This window comes from Rhinolophus sinicus, chromosome 8 (assembly GCF_057876585.1).
Source record: "Rhinolophus sinicus isolate RSI-liver-muscle chromosome 8, RSI-T2T, whole genome shotgun sequence".
Lineage (NCBI taxonomy): Eukaryota > Metazoa > Chordata > Mammalia > Chiroptera > Rhinolophidae > Rhinolophus > Rhinolophus sinicus.
In genome coordinates this window covers 55,366,092-55,388,875 of record NC_142508.1, presented here as the reverse complement: position 1 = coordinate 55,388,875, position 22,784 = coordinate 55,366,092, and the positions used below count along the sequence as shown (strand labels likewise).

Here is a 22,784-nt window from a genome sequence, read left to right as displayed (position 1 = left end):
CCTTTTTTCTCCCTTCAATTACAGGGGGGCAGGCTATCTTAGGAAATTTTATTAGACAGAGTGTGAGAACAATTTACAGTATGTTTGCCATGGTGGGGTTGAGGGCAGAATTTCAAAGACTTTTCAACATTTCTCTTCCTTAATATATTACAGTGAGGGCTGACTGTCCAAGCTATGAAGTAGTTTATTAATTTCCTGCCCAAATGAATCTCGAGACAGTCTGTCCAACTTCTTTAACAAGCAGTGATCAGTGTGTTTGATTTCTGATAAAATATTGATATAAGCCTTTTTTCATAATGGCTGGATTACTGTTTAGACAATACAAGCTAGAGAGCTATAATTCACTTACTGGAATAATCAAGGTTGTTTATGATTTTACCATTTTCCGTCCCTATTTTGAGTGTGTAGGACTTAAATCTGGCTATAAAGTTTCTCAGTCTGCCCTTGATATGCTACAAATTTTAAAACCTTATATTTCTATCAGGTTGTTTCGTATTTATAGTTGATAAGCTTTAAATATAAGTGTATTACTTGCTTTCAGTTTACAATTGTTAAACATGAATATTGCTCCCTCCTTGCTATTTAAAATAAAATTCATGTATCTTTAGTTTCCTTATTTCTAAGCTCTCTGATACTAGTTTGTAAATAGAATGAAGAAAGCTTAATTTCTCTTGTCAATATAATATTGTTCAATGTTGTTCAAGTTGACCCTTGAACAACACGGGTTTGAACTGTGCATGTCCACTTAATACATGGATTTTTTCCTAATAAATACGTACAGTACTGTAAATGTATTTTCTCTTCCTTATGATTTTTTTAATAACATTTTCTTTTCTCTAGCTTACTTTATTGTTAGAGTATAATACATAATACATATAACATACAAAATACGTGTTAGTCAACTGTTTATGTTATCAGTAAGGCTCTGGTCAACAGTAAGCTAGTAATAAACTTTTGAGGGAGTCAAAAATTGTACGTGGATTTTTGACTGTGTAGAGGGGTCAGTGCCCCTAACCCCTCAGGTTGTTCAAGGGTCTACTGTATAGGATTCTTACTTGCTTAGATAACACTAAACCCATTTGTAATACCAACTGTCATATCTTAACTCACTTAACTTATTTAATCTTTGCAACAGCCCGCTGAGATAGGTACTCTTTTTATTCCTGTTTTACTTATGAGGAAACCAAAACACAGAGAGGTTAAGGAATGTGCCCAAAGACATACAGGGTAGGAAATGGCAGAGCTTGAATTTGAACTTGGGTATTCCGGCCCCAGAGTCTACCTTTTAGGCTGCCATGCTATATTTCCTTAAAAATATAGGCTTTCCCATACATATCTATAGAAAGAAAATAACATATTTTTATTTCTTAAAAGGTCAGATGTTTCCAAGTATGTTATATTTGCATTCTCTGGAAACTGTTGCCAGATGAGCAATCTGTAATAGATTGGCCACCATTTATTGTTTTTGAGTAATCTCTTGTCTTTCCTGCCTTTGTTCCCTATTTTTAGGTTAAAACTTTCCTGGAAAAATGCCATATTTTATTATTTTCTGTGTTTCTCACTAAAAACAAACTGTTTGAAGGAAAGCAAAGAAATTGACATAAGTTACCCCAAGTCGTAGGAACAACTTAGTATATCTGGAATGACGCTGTCTCCATATTTGTTCCTTGTGCCCCTCTTTTATGGATACTACTATCCTCCCACTTGCCCGTACTCCAAAAACATCGTCTTTGGTTCTTTCTTGTCTCTCACATCTCATCAGTTGTCAAGTCTTGTCTTCTTTTTTAACTGTAATATTTTTCACAGTTACCCACCTTTATTTCTCTGCTGCTACCCCAATGTGTTCACTGTTTTGTATGTGCGATGTCATTAGCCTTCTAACTAATCTTCTCTAATACTTTTCACCTACTTGCGCTTTTGAAAGCTTAACGTGACTTCGATCATTTCATTCTCCTGCTGAAGATTCTTCACATTGCTCCATTACTTGCGGAATAAAGCGAATAGTATTTAGCAAGGGACGGGCCTTGCAGTGCCTCCAGCATCCTCTATGGACAAAGCCTACCACTGCTTTTATCTTTCCAATGAACCAGCTGTTGATGTTATTGTAATTTTATCCACTGTGTGTTTTCCATTTCATTCGTTTCTGTTCTTGGCTATGCTATTTCTTTCCTTTTACTTAGGGTTTATTTTGTTCTTCCTTTCCTAGCTTCTTCAGGTAAAATTTTAGATTTCTTTCTTAATTTCTCTGCCGAAGCCTTCTATCTTTTCATCATAAGCATATTGCCTTGTCCCTTATTGTTATGGTAACTGTGTTCGAGTCCCCGCCTAATAGATAATCCCAGCATCTGAGTCATCTTAGAGTTGGCATCTGTTGATTGTTTATTCTCTTGAGAATATGTTCTCATTTGTCTGGCTCTTTTTTTGTTGAGTAATTCTAGATTGCATCCTGGGCATTGTGGACTGAGGTCTCTCGTATTGCTTCAGTGTTGCTCCAGGAGTTTTAGCAGGCAGTGGGCTTGGCTAGACTCAGATTGCAAGCTGTCACGCCTGCAGCAGGAGGCAGCTCATGTCTCCGTTCCATTCTTCAAGCCTTTGTTACAAGCATTCGTGGTTCTGGGTTCAAAGACTTGAGACAAGTGGGTATACATAAATTTAGGGGTTCTTCTCTACCGCTCATCTTTCTGAGACTTCCCTGCACACACACTTCGGTGATCCTGGTTGCTCCACGATTCTCTGTTCACCCTAATTCCAGTGGCCCGAAAGACAGCAGGGTTTTCTCTCAGGGTTTCAGCTACCTGGAGCCGCCACCCTCAACCTGTCCTTGGGTAAAGCTATCATAGAACGGAAACATTCCATGTGGGATGCTTGTTCAGCTTTCCCCAAATCTGCCTGCTTTTGCTCAGACTCCAGAGCCTGCAGGCAGTTGTTTTATTTTGTCCAGAGTTTGTAGCTGCTGCTCGCTGGAGGGTCAGCTTGTTAAGAATTCCTTCCTCCCTAAAAGCAGAAATGTAGCTGAAGCTCCCTCTTTCCTTCTCTCTCTCCTGAGTTGATTGTTTCTCCTTCTCTCCTCTCCTTACCTGTCTTTCCCCTCCTGCTCTGCTTTCTCTGAAGCTCGCTGCTATGTCCCTGCTATATTTTAAAGTGTTCTCAGGGGGCATTCTTAATTCTGAGTTACCAGAGGGTGTATCATTGTAGCCTCAAAGTCCTGAGAAGCCCATGTTTGAAAACCTTGTGAATAAAGGCATAATAATGCTTTGTCTGTTACAAAAATCATTACCACTTACTGATGTTTGCCATGTACTGAACACCAGGCAAAGTGTTTTATGTTGGCGAGTTCATTTTATCCTCACGACAGTCATTTGAGGATGGTGATGGTGTCTGGTATCCCCACGTTATAGACAATGAAACAGAGACTGGATTAGCTAAATTGTCCAAGGTCAACAAGGTGATATATGATAGAGAAAGAAATGCAAAACCACATGCCTTTTATAACTATTTTATAAGCAGCAGCTATATACATGGTCCCATTAAGTTTTCATGTTAGTTTTACTTAATTTGAAGCCTCAGCACTATATAAAGTCACCTAGGATGATTTTGTTGAAACCCAGGAACTCTGACTCATTGACCTGCTTGGGACCAGATTTGGTAGACTATCCACATACAAGTGGACCAATTTCTTCAGCTTTGTTTCATTAGTTCAGGGAGGAATTATGTTAAATTCTCAACTCTACAAAAGTATTTCAAAATATCATTGTTTTCTGATATGCATTTTCAGTAGACAATCTAGTCAGAAATGCCCTAATTTAGAAGTGCCAGTTACCACGGTGAACACACACATGGGCCTGTTAATGGGCTTCCCAGAAGAGTTGTGTGCGTCTCCACTGGGGGTGGTCTTACAGGTGCAGTGCAGCTGCAGGCAAGGCATAAGGATTCTCATCAGCTTGTTTGATTCAGAGCCTGGGAGGAATTTAGATGTTGGGGTTTAGTTGTTGACATTTAGCTCTGAAGACATAACATGTGAATAAGTAAGTTAATTGTATTAATAGTTTGACATTTTCATACTTTTTCTTTCAAAGGCCCGTTCAAGACCTCATTTTTACTTTTTCATGAAAGCTCTTGGATTTTTCGCTTTTCCTATTAATTATAGGCATTTTGGAGGCAGGGGCCAACCTTTATTCCCAGTCCTAGCAAACTGCTGGGTACCAGTCAACGTTAGGATGTTACATGAATCAATGTTAGATGAAGGTATTTAGAAATATGGCGACTATATTATATTAGCTTTGCTGCTGAGTTGTTATAGCAATTTGGACAGATCATTTTGCTTCCATGTTTCTTGGAATTCAAAATATGGAAACTACTACTTGATAACAATGTGGGAAGAGTGTTCATTGAAATAAAAGTGCTGTTGTTAGTGAAATAATTTTGCCTTGTGTTTAGCATCGAGACGCTCTAGACCTATGGAGTTGGAGATACCAGGAGCAATGCCCATACACCTGTATGTTCCCATGAGTGTCGGCCTGGACTTTGGGAGTTCTTAAGGGTGTAGCTACATCCCTGAGGTCTAACTGAGGTCTATTATGACCAGGTTGTGCCTCTAGGTATTAAAGGGAAATTGGTCAAATTACCTTGAGTGAACATCATTACACAGCAGAGTCTAGTTTGTTTGTTTGTTTGTTTGTTTGTTTTTAAGCAAAAAAATGCAACTTTTATTTTGGAATAATTTTAGACTTGTAGAAAAGTTGCAAAAATAGAGTTCCCATAAACCATTCACCCAGCTTCCCCTCATGTTAACGTCTTAAATAACTATAGTACAGATATCAAAACCAAAATATTTACGCTGGTACAATATTATTAAGTAAACTACAGACTTTATTTGAATTTCACCAGCTCGTCTGCCAGTATCTTTCTCACTGTGCTTCAGGATCCAATCCAGGATCCAACATTGTACTCGGTTGTTGTAATGTTTTCAGTCTCCTTTCATCTGTGACGTTCCTCAGTCTTTCATAATACTCTTAAAGATTATTCGTCAGTTTTTCATAGGCTCTCTTAATTCAGGTTTGTCTAATGATTTTTTCTTATTAGGCTGTGATTGAGTATTTGGGGCAAGAATACCACAGAGGTCAGGTTGTACCCTTCTCTGCACGTCGGGAAGGACGTGATGTCAATATGTCTTTTTCCTGGTGATGCTGATCTTGATTACCCTGTTAAAATGATGTCTGTTGGGTTTCTCCACCATGCAGTTACTGTTTTTCCCTCTGTAATTAATAAATATCCTGGAAGAGAGAATTTGCGAATATGCATGCATACTGTTTCTCGGCACACTTTCACCAGTAATTAAGCACCCATCGGGGGACCAGCCTCCAGGAGTTGTTACTATGGTGTTTGCCTAATGGTGATTTTTCTATTTCCCTCATTCCTTCTACATTTGTTGACTGGAATTCCAAAAAGGAAACCTGTCCCTTCTCCCTATTTTTTTTTAAATGTATGCAATTATTTATTTATATTAGTATGGACTATGGGATGTTTATTTTATTCTATGAGTTATAAATCTAATACTATCATTATTTTGTTGCTCAATTTTTTCCAGCTTTGCCATTGGGAGCTACTTCATATCAGCTCCTGTGTCCTTTAGGCATGCCCATCCTTTTTTAAGCACTTCTATCTGGCAGTACAAGGCTCATCTTGTATTTTCTGTCTCAGCTGTGGAATCAACCACTTCTTCATGGAGCATTGGATCCTTTTAGTGGTTATTAAATTGATTTTCAACAGAAGTGCCAAGGCAATTTAGTGGGGGAAAGAAACGTCTTTTCAGCAAATGATACTGGAGCAACTAGATATATGTATGGGGAAAAAAGAACTTTGACTCTTACCTCCTACCATACACAAAAATTAACTTGGAATGTATCATAAAACCTAAATGTAAGAGCTGAAACCATGAAATTTCCAGAAAAGAGCATAGAAGGAAAATCTTTGCAACCTTGGAGTATTATAGGTAAAGATTTCCTAGAAGGATGCAGAAAGCATGAACTATAAGAAGAAAAAAGGATAAATTGGAATTCATCAAAATGAAAAACATCTGTCCTTCAAAAGGCTCCCTTAAAAAAATGAAAAGACAATCTACGTACCGAGAAAAATATTCATGATACATATATCTAACAAAGGACTTGTATCCACAACTATAAGGAATCTTACAATGCAGTAAGGAGAGGGAAAACACAATTTTAAAAATGAGCAAATCTTTGAACAGACATTTCACAAATGAAGATATATATTATAAAATGGCCAATAAGCACATGCAGAGATGTTCAACATCATTAGTCTTCAGAGCACTAATGTGGATAAAAGGGAAAAGTTTGACAGTACCAAGAGCTGGCATTAATGCCAAGCAGTTGGAATTCTTAGACATTGCTAAATGGGATGCAAAACGGCACAGTACCTTGGAACACAGCGAGGCATTTTTTTATCAAGTGAAAGATACTATTAATCATATAACCAAGCAAATCTATAACATAAGTTTACCAAAAAAATTTGCACTCTAATGTCCAAAACAGCTTTATTACAATAGCCAAAACTGGGTGCTACCCAAATGAGCATGAGCAGGTGAATGGATAAGTAAACCCTGGTATAGCCATATAATGGAATACTACTAAGAAATAAAAAGAAACAAATTATTGATGCAGGTGGCAACATGGATAAACCTCAGAAACATTGTGCTGAGCAAAAGGAACACATTGAAAAGTGCACACTGTTTGTGATTCAATATATATATGACATTCTAGAACAGACAAAACTAATACCAATCGTGACAGTAATCAGTGGTTATCCAGAAGTAGAATGTGGGGTTAGGATTTCCTGGCTCAGGGCCTAGTTCTGTTGGAGACTCACCAAGTTTTGGTCTGTTTGTTTTCAGATGGATCTATCTTAATGACCAGAATTTATGCATCCCCGCCAGTTCATCTTTTGTTTATGGAGCTGTACCCATAGGAGCCAGTATTTATGTTATCGGAGACCTTGATACAGGTAAGAATGTTACGGTGATTTTGTCAGAACTGTTTCCTAGTGGTTCGGAGGCATGTTGTCTCACCATTGCTTATTCTCATGCTTTAGGTACCAATTACGATTACGTGCGTGAGTTTAAAAGAAGCACAGGCACCTGGCACCACACTAAACCACTCCTTCCATCCGACCTTCGCCGCACCGGGTGTGCAGCCTTACGTATTGCAAATTGCAAGCTTTTCCGCCTGCAGCTTCAGCAAGGCTTATTCCGTATCCGTGTTCATTCACCTTGAAGAGGAAGCAGAGTAGAAGCAGAGCTCCTGACCAAGTGCACCGTGACATGGCTTTGCGTGAGGGGAACAGAGATGGCAGCGAATCTTGCTCTGCGTGCCAGGCTTCGTATGGTAACTCTAGTGGCTTTCTAAGGCTTAGAAGCCTGAGCTCCGGCTCTTGTTTGGGAGAGCACGTAACTTGAAAAACTAGCTAGGAGGAATCAGTCCTCCAGTTAGTGTCTATAGACAAATGGAGGCTAGTGAATGTCAAAAGGAAGAGGGAAGTGGGAATCGGTATAATGTAAAATGCTGAAGTTAAAATACTAAGGTGCATTTTCCCTGAAGGGAACTCGTATCTGACTGCTGTGTACCTGGCTTTGGTAAACAAACAAAAATCCATATATGCAAATCAACATATCCAAACATACCAAGACTGCTTTTCTACTGCACTTGGGAGGACATATGCCTAACCCTGCCCAACAATTAAGGTTTGTGCCTAAAATGTTAGATTGGACTGTATGCCAGCTAGTCTCCAGTTACTCCTAGTACTTTGTGCTGAGAATCTTTTTTAAACTGTATTATGATGAAACTAAGATAAAATTTCTCTTTGATGACATTCTATCTTAGTAAACACTGAATAAATTCATGAGTCAGGTTACAGCCCTCATGTGAATTTAAAGGAAGTTGCTAACTTCTACGTTAATTTAGATTAAGGTACATCATGCCGTAATTTCTGGAGCAGTGCTCTTGGAGTTGTGAAGGATCTCATGCAGTGCCACTCTTCCTTTCCAATTAATCAGCACCATTTTATAAATATGAGGATATTAGCAAGTAGGAGGTTTTGTAAAAGAAAGACCTGAGTCAGGCAAATAATAAAGGTCTGCAGTGACTTAAACAAAAATAAAAAATAAAAAAAAAAATGTCCAGATAAAATACAAAGGGATCAAAAACTTTTTTAAATAATCTGTCTGAAAGCACACAAAGTCTTGTTTACTATTGTTTAGGATTTGAAAACTTGTCTTAGAATGCAAACATGTTAAGAATCTAGTCTTTGTAGTAGAATTTTCTCAATGCCGTTCACTAGTAACAGTTTAGACAAATTACGTTACAAGTAAAGTTTGGCTGGTAGAATAAACTACCTCAGCTTAATTTTATTCTGTTCATAGTACAGCAAATTAATCTTTTCCTTCTTTCCTATCTTTCACTTCCATGCCAACCCACTCTATTCCACTAACCATTGGGGGAAAAACATCTGTCATTAGTAGCATTTATCTTGTAAGATACTTTGTTTTCCATTCAAATTATACTATCTTAGTGTAAAATTAGGGACTTCAAAGTGCTTGATTACTTCATAATTTGAATTTTATGCAATATCAGATTTCTAATCAATTTAATATAGAAGTCTTCATTTTTAATTATTTTCTACAGCTTTTTTTCCTCTTAGAATATGGCTCTAAGAAGCAGCATTTTGTCTTAATGATTAATGTATAAATGTATCCTTTGGTTGTAAATTTGAGACCAGGAATTTCTTCTAGAAATGTCCTATATGGAATGTTTATATGCTATTAACATGCATATGAAATGTCGCTTATGTTTTCCCACCATGAACAGAAAAAGGGGTGAGCGGTGTTTGGTTTGGTTTTTCTTTTTTACACCCATCAGAAGTCTACACAATGCTATAAAAGTTGCTGAAAGGAGCCTTACCCGTGGGGTTTCTAAAGAATGTTATGTGTGGTACATTCGCTCTCCATTCTGGCAGAAGAGTTTGGTAACAGAGGTCTGAGGTTTTTATCTTCTCTATCAGAGACGCTAGGCCAGACTTGCCACACATTCATGTAACACGATCAAATTCGATTTGTAAATCATGACTGGCCCTCTTTTTTTTTTTCTTGTATCTTGTACCAGTTAGCTGTTATCTGCACACTTTCCCAATGACATTTTGGCTATCTTTTTAATCAAAGCAAGCTACATGGCCATTGCAAAGAAAGAAAACTTTATAATTAGACATGAGAAAACAAATTGCTGAGAAAGTGAATTTTCTTGGGTAAAACCTTGTGCAGAACACAACCTCAGCATTCAGAAGCTGTTGAAGTATTTCAAGTAGTAACTAACGTTTTATTAAAGCCATGACAATCAGCGATTCTCTTTTTTTTCTTTTAATTGAAGTTTAAAATTCTTCCCAGTCTATGCCAGGCCTTTCTAAGGAGACAATTTTTTGTTTAGGAGTGAATGGGTCCCTACTGCAATATTATCAGTGCCTGTATGACTTGATCAATTCATTTTAGAAAGTAGTATTTTTATTTTGTTTTTTGGTTTTTTGTTTTAAATTAAGTTTATTGACACAGTAGCTGCAGAAATTAGGGAATTTTTAAAAAATTTGCCACATAATATGGGATGCAATAACCAACAAAAGCTACTAAGTGCCAAACTATTATTTTACTATATATAAAGATAAAAATATTATGTTGAAGTGTAGGGATGTATTTAATTTTATTACGTTCCAAAATTAATCATGACCTTTTTTTGTAAATTGCAGTTATTTCAGTATTGTGAAATAAATTTTAACTCATTTCATGCAGGTTTGTGTTTTAACATTCCACTTATGCCTTGAAACATCTTTTCTTGATGAATTTTTGATACTTCTTTTTCCATAAGGCACTTTTACCAGGTGTATGTTGGAATTGGCCGCTGAGGATAGATCTTAAAATTTTTAATATAATATCTTTTGGGGAAGTGCAATTTATTTTCCTTATCCCACCAACAGAAGGAAAGTAGTCTCAGGTTAGAGTAAGTGAATAATTAAAGAATCTCTCCTACGCTACAGTCTAAAGTAGGTTTGTTTGTTTCTCTGTTTAACACATCCAAATGTAGATTTTTCAAAGATTTAAGTGTTTAAAATGAAGTTTTTTATTCTTTCGTGATCATGCTTATATTCTGTGAGAGGAAAAAGCGAGAGATGAGAGAGAGAAGGAGAGAGAGACAGAGAGTTAGTTTTACGTGACTTGGTAAATCTGTCTGTATATGTTTACTTTTTGAATTGTAGTTCCAAACTACATATATTACTGTCTCCTGGTGCTTCCGATAAATTCTTGAGCCTGTGGCCCTTCAGTTTATACTACTGTGTTAAACTCATGTTGAGTGTAAATATTGATATATTCATAGTTTATAGTAAGTTTTACTTGGTGTTTGCATTTCTTTTTTGGAGTGGGATTAGGAACAATGTTTACCAACTAGTAGTTGGTATGCTGTAAAGATTTGGCCTAAGAAACTTCTAAATTCATTGTTTATTTCATTAATTCATGATTTCATTGCTGTGAGGAGTTGATAGCTAACAGTAGGCTTTTTTCAAACTGTAGCAACCAAAAAAGAACATTTGGGGGTGTTGGACGCTATGTTGTTTGTATTGAAGGGTTCTATTATATTGCACTACCGCTTTAAAGATGGCACTTTCTTCAGTGGTGCTTTAGAAGTGCCTTTTTTATCCTTTGTAAGTGGGGAGGGGGTTCCCGAGGCAATGTGCAGGAAATACATTCTTTATATTGACATGGTAAAAGATAAGGCAGTCTTCACTGTGGCACCTCAGTTACTCATGGCAGTAAGTGAGGTCTTTAATGAAATGTGTTAGCTGCCTTGGTCCATTGGTGTTCCATTTGGTTCCTACTTCATTGTACCAAACCAGGGATCCCAAAATGTTTTCCAAGGAGCGCTAAAACCACCACTGCTGTATTACCTTCCAGAATGTTGGCTTTCTTTATTTAAGAGGAGGCCTCCGTGGTCAGATGAAGACATTTGATTATCTGGGGGAAAGAATGAGGTAGCACTTTCACTGCATCGATTTAAAAAGTGCTGAAATCCCCTTAAAAAGCACCCGGTGGAAGGGAACGGGGAAGCTACCCTTCAGTGGCTGCCCCTTGGGCTTGTGAGCCTTGGGGAAGTCGGTGAGAGAGGAGACTGGTACAGAAAAGCCTGCCCTGGGTTTAATCAACAAATGTTTATTGAGTGCCTATTAAGAATTCTGCTTGGATTTCTGGGGAACTTAACAGTGAGGCAGATGTAATACTGCCCTCCTCCTAGGTTGTAAACTCCTTGTGGGCAGGGGACCCACCTTAGTCATTCGCTGATCTCAGTGCTTAGCACACAGTAAGCAGCCAATAAATGTTTGACCAGTGAATATAGTATGCTTGTGATCCAAGAGACGTCCTTCACGGGACTGAAAAGTACTCTCTGGGAGTGACTTATTTTGCTGGCTTTTAAATGAGAGACTGTACACAAATGGGCTGGCCTCATAATAGAGTGGGAAACTAGCACAGAATGAAAAATGCAAGTGCCTGACATAGGTGACATACAACTCTGTGGTCTCCATATGTCCTGTAGGATTGTTGAGACCCTGTGCTTAGCACACCTACTAACGTTTATCACATTTACTGGTGGGTTTTATTTATCGCTTTTTATATGGGGCTCAAAATCTTTTCCAGAACGTACTGCTTTGATCCTCACATCTCTGTGATGGTGCCGCGCTCTCCACTAGACAGACAGCAGTCTGAGGCCCGAGAGGTGCAGATTCATTCCCCGCTGCAGGTGGGAGTGGAAACCAAAAGCAGAACCCAGGCCTTTGGGTTATCACTTCCCCGTTCAGCTTATTAGACTGTTGCTTTATTTCCTAGGCATACAAGAAGTTTTATAATCATATCAGTCATTTGTGGTATAACTTAAACCCCCAAACATATTTTTTTGCAAGTTGTGCAGACATAAGCTGAAGGATCTTTGGTTTTCTTTGTCAGTTAACTATAGGAAATTTCAGAATTTACTAGGGTTGTAAGAACAGGAGTAGTAAGTATTTGTTTTTGAAAGAAGCTGTTTTTACTTTAAAGGGCTAAAGCTTCGTTTATATTAGATTGGTGCAAAAGTAATTGTGGTTTAAAAAGTTAAAAACAATTACAAAAACCGCAGTTGCTTTTGTACCAACCTAATACTTCCCTTTCTTGCCACATGTAATCAGTAGGGGAAAGAAATTGCGTCTTAGAATGTTAAGAAAAGTATTTTGCTAGCTTTTTAATAATCCCTGGAGTAGTCTTTCCAGCCGGTTCAGAAATTATAGAAATTTATGGTATATAGGTGAGGAATGACCCCCTTGCCCATATTTGAGAAAACCATGAACTTAGCTTAAGACTTTGTCCCCCTGCTGGCAGTGAAGTCTCAATAGTGAGTATTGAACTATAGAGTTTTTCTAATTTTTTGTTGTTGCTGTTGACAAGCCAGCTGATAACTTTTAAAATTGTTCGTATATTTTTCAGAAGGAAGTCTGTTGTTATTTTCATTTTAAAAGTATCAACTTTGTCTCATTGCAAAAGTTCCGTGTATGTGACATCTGAAGAGCTCAGTTATGACTATATTGTGTGGTCCGATATATACAGTTGAGGAAAGTTTTTCTTTTTTAATTCTATCATTGAAGTTCTCTAAGTGATTGCATTTTTAAACTCCGTCCCTTTCAAATATCTAATAACAGAATCTTAGATAATTAAATAACAGAATCTTAGATAATTAAATATCTACAACAATGTTGCATAATTATCTAGTGAGAAATGTCTGTTGCCTTCTCTTTTTTATTTTGAGATTAAAAATGAATCTTTAAATTGCTATTCAGCTGAAACTTGGGCTAATTATAATTTTGATATTAATGTCCTCATGGCCCATAAAAGTTGTAAATTCTTAAATCACTGTGACGTGAATTAGACAGGGTGTGAGTAGGAGGAGGATGGCAGCCCGCAGAGTCTGGCACATACTGCGTGAGATGAAATGGAAGATGAGCCAGTCAATGGGACCCATGTAAATAAACAGTCACTTCAAGTAATTCAGACCTCCAAGTCCACGTAGGTTCATCTTACTTTCTGGTTGGTGAATTATATTTATTAGAACTTTCTTTTTAGCATTTCAGTACAAATCATAGGTTTTTAAGTACCTTATTCTTATTGTTCTTATTCATCAATTACAAGTAAACTGTACCTTTGAACCTTGGGTTATATTTTTTCAAGTTAAACCAGTGAACTTAGTTTAAATATGACTATACGTAACTTGCTTTATCATGTTTCCTGTTTAATTGGATGAGAACTACATGCACTTATTCCCTTGTTCTTTGTGTTTATAGGAAAAACTCTGTTCTCAGCTACCTCATTATGTAGTGTTGTGCTTGATCCCCTGCCAATTTAGAAGAATTCAACACATTCTGTCCTTTAACAAAAGCCTGGAAGCAAGCAGTAAGCGGCCTTGAGGAATACAATTCTCTAAGGCATATTTTCCTTTTTTTTTTTTTTTTTTTTAAATAGGCACTTTTAATCAGGAGGAACAATAATTCTCCTAGAGCTGCTGCAAAGTGATTACTTGAAACTCAACTTGAACTTTAAAGAGTCTTTAAAAGACTATGTTTTCATAACGTAGAAAAGTAGTATATTTAAACACCACTGCTGTGTAAAACAGAAAGTGTAATTTCCATCCTTGTTGGGATCAGACAGGAAATTTGTCTATCTGTAGTTTGACCCAGTGTTAGGAATTTAGATGCTTGGGGAGACTATTTTTGATTTTCTATAAGGTGCTATTGTGAACACTTTAAGGATCTATTAAGTGTATTTTCATGAATTTGTTGCCCAAGAATCTTTCGTTTTGATGAAAATATAGGCTCATTACTAGATTCTTCTTCTCTTTTAGTTCTGATGACTTGGGATTTTAAAGTGAAACCCTGGAAATGTTTCCTAAGTGCAGGATTGAGGTTGGCTGAACACCCTAGAATTGCATTGTACTTAAAATCGTGAGTAATCAGGTTTGTTCTAAGTGTCAGTGGAATGCTCCACCTTGCTCATTTCCTGTATGTACCTTCCCCACATGGCACATGTTGGGCTGTGCCTGCCCAGCTTACCTGGCCTGTAAGTTGCGGGGAGCTGTGAAGCCCATCAGTTCTTGTAGACAGACCTTCCCTTCCAGTGATTTCTTAGAGGAATTACTCACTATCCCTAGTACCCAGAAGAATCACACCCATTCCTAAAAACCTAGCCTACTAGGAATAACTTACGTACGTACCCGGTAAAACCTAAAAACGTAACTGTGTTTATGCGTTCATCAGATTTAGTTTTCCTACGTGTGCTTTTTAGAGGGCTTTTGCGAGGGCTTGCTCCTGACAGTAGAATGGCAGTTTCTCCTCAGATGGCAGCAGGTCAGCACCATGTGGGTTTGGCAGGAGGCCCTGAGACATTTCCTTAAGTGGTTTCCAAGAGAACCCAGGCCTACCCCTTTAAAGTCCCAAACCGTATTTTAATTATTTTGAGGAAAACATCTGTAAACATTTGATGTCCTTTCCCGAGCAAACCTGGTGGTTATGAACATGTGTGGGCTTGTGCCAGGCGCATGTGGGTGTGAAGATTTCCACCGCTGACGGTTTTGTGACCTTTGGAAGCCCTTTAACCCTGAAGCTGGGTTTCCTACCTGCGGAAGTGGGATAACAAGTATTCACCTCTTAGCGCTGCTGTGAGGATTCAGTGAAGTGATGCAGGTGAGAGCTCGGGCTGGTTGGTGCCTAGCACACAAATGGTGGGGCTGTCAATTGCCACTCGTCTCAGCCTCTAGTCACTGGTTATGTCAGGTCCTGGGGGACAGGGGCTGCCCCGCACTCAATATCCCCAGCCTTAGTGCTTTCTTCATTCTCATGTCTGCTGCCACGTGATAGACAAGTAAATGTATGTTTGTGTAAATGAGATTACTTTCTGGACCCATGCCACCACTCTCCTTCTACTTCCCTAATATTTAAATTTGATTCTGGATAGCTGAAACATCCCAAATATGTGTTTAGAATACTTAGAGTTGTTACGAATAATCCTCAATTCAGAATTTGCCTAATGAAGCCCTCTAGTAGTACTTAAAACTCTTTACCATAGTTACTTTTTTCTTTTTTCCCCAAATTCTCAAAAGTAATAGACTATAGTACTGGTCAAATAAACAGGATATTTTCTAGACCCCTGTTTGAGATCAGTAGACCTAAACTGTGCTTTCTTAACTTGGATGTGATGTGATGTGAAACTTAAAAACAAGCGGACAAACAAAATTTGTGTTAGCAGTACTCGTGTATGTGTGTGTGTGTGTGTGTGTGTGTGTGTGTGTGTGTGTGTGTAGAACTTTTGTACCTTCAAATAAAGAAGGGTTATTTAACAAAGTGATACAAAAGTGAGCTACTTAATTTTTTTTATAATACCACTTCCTTTCCAGTTCAGGTTATGGGACTGGTAGATTCATCAGTATATGTTGTGCCCAGATTATCTTGATTTCAATTAGACATTTGATAAAGTCATTCTTGATATCTTTGTGAATGAGAAAAGGAAGTAGAAATAGGGTTGAAAGGGCTGAGAAATAGACCGAATATCCACACGAAGACTGTGTTGATAAGAATGGATCCTTGTGAACGTGCACTGAGGTACAGGGTCCGATTTCAACATTTTTATTAGTCACTTGTATAAAAAAAATAAAAGGCAGTAAAAAGAGATTAAGTGTTGGGTATCAGGGTCTGCAGTGCTCTTTACAGTCGAATAAAATGACTAAATATGAAGTCTCTGTCTAGGTTCAGGAAAGATAGTTCCTAATTGAAAAAGAAAAGGGGCAGGGAGTCATTGATAATTTGAACATAAACCAACTGTTTAAAAAAATACCAGCACGTGTCTGTGTGGAGGGCTGCTCACTAGAAAAGGAAGTCTGTCCTGCTCCTTCCATCCGTGCATGAGCTGTATTGCTAGGCCCCTGGGCCACTGCGTTAAGCTGCCAGTTCCAGGCACCACAGTTTGAGAGGCCTGACCAAGTCAGGAGGCCACCCAAAGGATGACAGCCAGAGTGACAGGCACTCTGGGAGCTGTAACAGGAATCTCTGACGGCCTGAGGCCCTGGCCTGTTAGGCAGTCTGTAGAATGAGCACAGGAGCTTACTCCAGAGTGCCTAGCTCAGGCCAACAGGCAGAAACTGGAGAGACTGAATTTTTCTGTCAGTTTTAGAACTTTCAAATAGAGTTGCCTTGTGATCAAACGGATGCCATCTGTGGCCCTGAGCGCTCATCTCTAAAAGCTCTCCCAAGGGTGAGTCCCTACAGCTCTGACTGGGTCAGTGAGAGAATCCTTGCATTGTAGCAGGGTATTGGTTAGGATCTCCAAAGCTCCTTGCAACCGAGAGCGTCTGAGAACATTTTAGTAAAAAAGAAAAAAAATACGATTCCATACTTGAACTTTTACATTGTTTTTGAGGAGGGGAGTATTTGTTCCTTTTAACCTATATTCTGTCCCCTGTTCTTTCCTCCCTTCCTTTCTTCTCTGCCCACCACAGTTCACAGTCTCTTGATTGTAGCCCGTGGCCAACAGCTACAACCATCTTCAGCAGACCTTTCAGAAACACATTTCTAGAGATTTCCCTGAAACCACATTGTCAACTAGCACAGTGATCCTTACTTTTTGTTTTAAATCTCTTAGTACCTCCGCAGATTTAAGGAAGCTGATAAGTAACAGGTCTATTCTGTCCTTGGAGAAGGATCTCTACAGGACCTGATTCCTCATGGTTTGTCTCTCCCTCTTCTGTGAAGACACACTGCAATCTGCCCTCAGTTAAGGAGGGAAAGGGAAGGCACCACTGCTGTGTGTCTCTTCCTGACCCCACCTGCCTTACGAAAGATCTGCCCCGAAACAGGAAACAAGCGTAAGCTGGACACGCACCCCGGTCCTTGGGGTGGGGGGGGAGCCATCTGTGTTTTTCTTACTTGTGTGTGTGTGTTTTCTCCCCATTTCCTAAGTCATCTTCACTTACTGACAACCTTTTGTTTGAACCAGTCTTGTTTTTCCTCCCTGTGTCCTATCGTGACTACTCAAAGATACTGCTAAGTAGAATCTGTCTGAGAAAATAGGCCCTTCCCGCAGCTGGTACTTCTTTCTGTGCCAGTTTAGGGACTTTAGTTAAAAAGTAGAAGACGTTACTTTGGTCATGTTAAGAGTATGCTTTTTTATACATTTTTCTTGGCAATCGCATTCCCATCTTGCCTTCTGTTTCTCATCCCGTACCTCTCCCAGCCTGGTTTTATAACTGTTTGAATTATGTATTCAAAAAACAAAACAACACAAAGAAAGAGCGTTCTAGTTCCCTAGGCCATTAACTTAAAAATATTTGTTGAAAAGGTCTTCTGGGAGCCCCTGACCTGGGCTCGTGACTAGCACTTCCCGCAGCCAGCACTCCCTGGCTGCAAGAGAGCCAGACCTGTGACCCAGGCCCCAGGTAGCTTCCCAAGTCTGCACCGCTCTGCTCTTCCCAGGATAGAATCGGGGGCCAGAGCCTCTCTCCATCTGAGGCATCGCCAACTATAGCTCTGTGGCTCCTTAAGCTCCTTAGACTAGAACAGCCTCCCTGGGGCCCAGGTGAATCCCACCTTCCACACCAACCTGGGGGCCCCCAAGGCTCCTCTGAGCCAGGAGAGGGGGCTCAGGTGCCACACGTACTACCTCAGCACCAGCCGAGAGGCACTGTGCGGGCCCCAAAGTGTCCGAGGGATGCGCTCACGGTCTGGGCAGCTCCTGGAAACTGGCATAAGCGAGTTCAGCCATGGCCGCCTGCAGACCTGCCCGGGCCGCCCCATGTGGGCTGTGCTCTGCACCATTCCTGCTGGCGTGTGTGCATTAGAGCAGTCGGGCCGTTGTGTCCTTCTCGCTTTAGCTCTGACTAAAACACACTGCACTCCAAACTGTGTATCAACTAAGAAATTAGAATTGCTTGTTTACAATAAGGGAGACCTTTTCTTATTTTTTTCAAAAGGAATTTTTGTTTCAGAAGACACTCCAGAAAATAAATTCATTATTATTAATCTAGCATATGCTCATTGAATTTGACTCTTAGGCTTTGTAAAAAAAAAAAATATGTAGGCTCTAGTACATGGGGCAAAGGGATATCATCAGTTTAAACACAAACCTTCCATTTATGTGGGTTTATATAGCATCTTCCTATGCGGGACCTCAAAATTCAAGTTGGGCATGAAAACAGATCACCCAAAATCCATGGAGTAGATAATTTTATGGTGGGAAATGTGTCACGTGGCCTTTAGTTGAGAAAAGCACAGGCTATTTAGCAAAACTTGCTTAATAACTGATCAGTAGCTTTTTCTGCCCATGGGATCTTTTCATTTTGACTCATTTGTAACACAGCTTTTGTTTGGGTCCTCACCTGTGTAACCCCTTCAAGCCACCAGTGACATAGTGGTACTTATTTTGTTTTGAATCATACCATTTGGGAATTGTGACAATCATAAAAAAAATAATCATGGCTTCAGAAATGCTGAACAACCATTGCAGCCAATTCTGCAATACATATTAATAGACCTGGGCGTGATCAGCCGATGTAACAAAAGCACCTCTCTACCCATTTGCTCCATCCTCATCAGAAGCTGTATGGCAGAAGCACCTCAGGCAGGCTCTGGCAGACTTCATTTTTATCACTGCATGATCCTGGTGACAAAGATGTTTGTATCTGTCTGTAAATGAGGTCCATCCGTAACTCATAAACGTGTAGATCCATTTGTTTTCTAGCACAGACGTAGGTCTTCTGCTATGAGAGAAAACTGTCGAGGGAATCCCTTAAAACAGGATTGTACATTCAGTTTGACTCCCAGACTCAGGGCCGATCTTCACCCTGGGCCTGGGCCAGCAGAATGGCCAGCGTCACTCCTATTGGCTGGTGCCTGTGTGGTACAGTCACCAAATACGTGACAGTCAACCTGTCAAGAATCGGTTTTCAGCACACTCTTGGTTTGTCATTTTGTTGCTTTTAATACCATAAGGAAAATTCTATAAATATCACATAAATACCAGATTCCCAAAATAACCATATTAAAATTCACCCTGTTAAACACAAATCTTTGTTTAATGAATGTATCTGCATTTTCTGACATGGTGCATACAGAATGGTTTTTAACTTCAATCCTGCAGCTTTTATTATCTAGGAAGATTCCAAGTTGAAAAGTCTACTTAGGCGTGTATTTAGATTAGGTTGTATTGTGTATGAATAGGTATCCTGGTCGTTAAAGAAACACCTACTACTGAAAAACAGGGATTTGCAATGAAAAATACTTAAGCTAAATGAAAGACTGTATTATACAGAGAGTTCAAAATATTTGAAGTACCAGGAAGTTGCAACTTATAAAATTGTACTCCCCAAATTCAGTAGTGTAGTAGAGAAATTGTGCTAATGTGATTTCACTGAAACGTCATGTCTGAAACATCCTGTGGTCCAAATGTATTTGTTCTGTGGAGTAATTTTCTATTTCTTTGCTGGTATGAAATGTAGCAAAGTCGAAGTAATTTTGAATTAGTAATTTTGAACTTTCTTACAAAGTTGCTTTATGGTTTACAAATAAGCCTGATGCAAAAGGACGTGTTAACTTCCTTAAACCAAGTAGCATGCACTTTGTTCTCCTACTTCCGTTTATTGTGGGGTTCCTGCGGGGTCCATCCCTTCTCATGAGCACAAGCCCTGTGCTTTGGGAACACTTGCAGTTGTGCTGTTCTCTTGTACCAAGGATCAGTGAAAGTGTTTTATCTTTTGTATGTAGTTTGTATTGACTGGGTTTTATAACTGTAAGAAAACAGACACAGAGTGTTGTATTTTGATCTGAAATTTGTGTATGGTAAAGTAATTTTGTTTTATGTATTGGAAAGTTCATTTAAAACTTGAAATATTTTCTAGAAGGGTACTGAACACAATGAATTGTCTTTAAGCTGTTTAACCTAATAAAACAATTTGATGGGGAAGGCATTCTGATTGGTTCTAATTTTTACAGAGGTTCCTGCTAACTGAGCATCATCAGTACAGCTTGACTTAATTTATGAATGGAATATTGTCTTATGCCACAGCTTGAACAGTATAGGTGTCAGCCCCCTGGATCCTGGCTCGTGGTGTCTGATAAACTCCTTGGCAGCCACAGCCCAGTCATTGCCTTGGGGTCTTCCACACCCTACTGGAGTAAGTCTCCACGCTATCTTCCCCCAAAGACAGTTTCGAATTTCCTTTCCTTGGAGGAGAGAAAAAAATTAGACTTAAGAGCAATAGTGGAACGTGTTGTCAAGGGTATAGTTATATGTTGGAGAATTCCATCTGTGAAAAATGGAATTCTTTATCATGTCCTCTTGCAACCATGCCCAGAGACTGTAAACCTACAAAGACAGTGGTACTAAAACAATGTCAAAGGCAGATCCCCACGGAAGGCAAGAGGCAAAGAGCACAGAGTGTGTACCAGTAAGGTCCAAGTTACATGAGGCAAGTCTGGAATCACACGGAGAGAAGAAGAAACGGGATGTTGATCTTCAGTCATACAGCAGGGCGTAAGGCAGGTTTGGAAGTTGGTTATATTTTTTTTCTACTTTCCATGGCAAGAAGGTTGTAAGGCCTGCAAGCCCTTTTATCTTTGGGGAGTGGGAGGCTTGCTGTGGAACACTTCCTTTGCACAAAGTCTTAGAAACCAGTGTCTGAGATGGCTGGATGCAGAAGTGTGTGGGCGGAGCCCTCAGAGTCTGAAGCTCCGCCCTGCAGTGCCCAGGCCTCCCACCAGCAGCACTGAGGAGTCCTGGCTGTGCCCACTCACCCACCGGGAAACCGCGGCAGTCTCTGTCCTCTCAGCACCTCCGTTTCTGGTCTCTGAAATGGGACTGAATCACTGGATTCCTTGTCTGAAGGGTGAAGGCAGTAATTCATCATTGTATTAAAAAAACAGTGCTTTCAAAGTGAAGGATAAACATTTCGGGATGGCTACAATAATATAATAATACAACAATATGACAGTACAATAATAATACAACAACAGACAATAAGTGTTGCTGAGGATGTGGAGAAATTGGAACCCTCATACATCGGTGGTGGGAACGTAAAATGGTGCAGCCACTGTGGGAAACTGTTTGGCGGCTCCTTAGCAAGTTAAACAGTTACCATATGACCCAGCAAGTCTACTCCTAGGTGTATACTCATATACCCAAAAGAAATGAAAATGGACTCAAACAAATACACGAACGTTCATAGCAGCACTATTCACATTAGCCAAAAGGTGGAACAGCCCTGTAAATATTCATTAATGGATGAATGGATACACAAAATACTGTCTATCCACACAATGGAATATTACTCATTCATAGAAAAAAAATGAAGCGCTGACACATGCTACAACATGGATGAACCTTGAAGACATGCTAAGTGAAAGAAGCAGCCACAAAGGACCACACAGTATAAGATTCCATTTATATGAAGTGTCCTGAACAGGCAAATCCAGAGAGACAGAAGGTACATGAGTGGTTGCCAGGGTCTGGGGGGAGAGGGAGTGGGGAGTGACTGCTCATGGGTACAGAGTTTCCTTTGGGGCAATGAAATGATGCTTGCACGACATTGTGAATGGACTAAGTGCCACTGAATTATACACCTACAAATGGGTTGTGTTGTATGACATTTATCTCAATAATAAAAGGAGAGATAGAACATAGGGAGCAAATAAGAAAAAAGACCAACACTCCGGACGCTGTGTGGTTGGGAAAACAGAGGAAACGGGGAATCCATTTTCATATCCCGAGTGGGGTGTGTACTGTAGATGGCCCTGGGGTGGCGAGATTCAGGCTGGAGAGGGCTGCATGTCTGATGTGTGCCCAGAGGTGGCTCTCGGTGTCGGCCCCCTGTGTGTGTGTCAGCCAGGGGTCTGGAGGGTCTGCAGAGCTCCACACTATCAGGAAATGGAAAGGAGCCTTTTGAAATACTTTTCTAAATTAGATTCAAGAGGACCCCGCCTACCAGTGCAACACCAGACTGCTGGGTTCAAATCTAGTCTCTACCACCAACTTGGCCTTTGGCTAGTTTCTCGGCCATGGGGTCGTGAGAACTAAATGAGCTGCTATGTGGTGTCAAGAAACATGGCTGGCACACGTTAAGACCTTGTGCTGGTTATTAGGCTTTTGTCTCGGCTCCATCGGCGCTGCTCGTTATAAAGAGGGCAGAAGGGAGCCGTGTCTGGCACACTCATCACTGCCCAGCCCAGCCTGCTGCTTCCCCCTGGCAGTCACAACCCCTCCCTGGTCCAGAGCATGGCACGGCAGGCCATTCGCACTGCTGAAGAACCAGAGCCACTCCTAAATAGTTTGCAGGGCAAGGCTCCTCCAGGCTGGAGTCGGGTGCTGAGAGAATTCCCCGCCTGGGAATCTTACCGTAAGGGTGGATGTATTTTTATCCAGCAGGATATACTTATCAGCTACGGCCAGGAAAGGGGAAACTGACTAACAATTCCAGGCTAGCCAGAGTCTCCAGCTGCTGTTTCCCCAATGCAGCTGTAAGGCAGGGAGGGAGGGAGGAGGCAGAGGGGGTGTCATCTGCCTGGGGTGTCAGCTCCCCTTAGCTGTCTTTCTTCCCGTCCTGTCTAACACTCAACATCCCAGGCCCCGTGGGGTGTCTTTAGCTGCTAGTTGTCATCCTGCCAATATTCCTACGAGA

At 40.0% G+C, this 22,784-nt stretch overlaps 1 protein-coding gene across 2 annotated transcripts in view; it reads left to right on the top strand.

Moving 5' to 3' along the window:
• Window positions 1-20,078, top strand: part of GAN (gigaxonin) — a 60,852-nt gene extending 40,774 nt beyond the window's left edge. For both annotated transcript variants that reach the window (XM_074314526.2, XM_074314527.2), the window contains 2 exons: window positions 6,911-7,020; window positions 7,108-20,078. In XM_074314526.2, the coding sequence (XP_074170627.1) occupies window positions 6,911-7,020; window positions 7,108-7,289 (292 nt within the window). In that variant the 3' untranslated portion in view covers window positions 7,290-20,078. The remainder of the gene's footprint in view (window positions 1-6,910; window positions 7,021-7,107) is intronic.
• The last annotated feature ends 2,706 nt before the right edge of the window (window positions 20,079-22,784 follow it).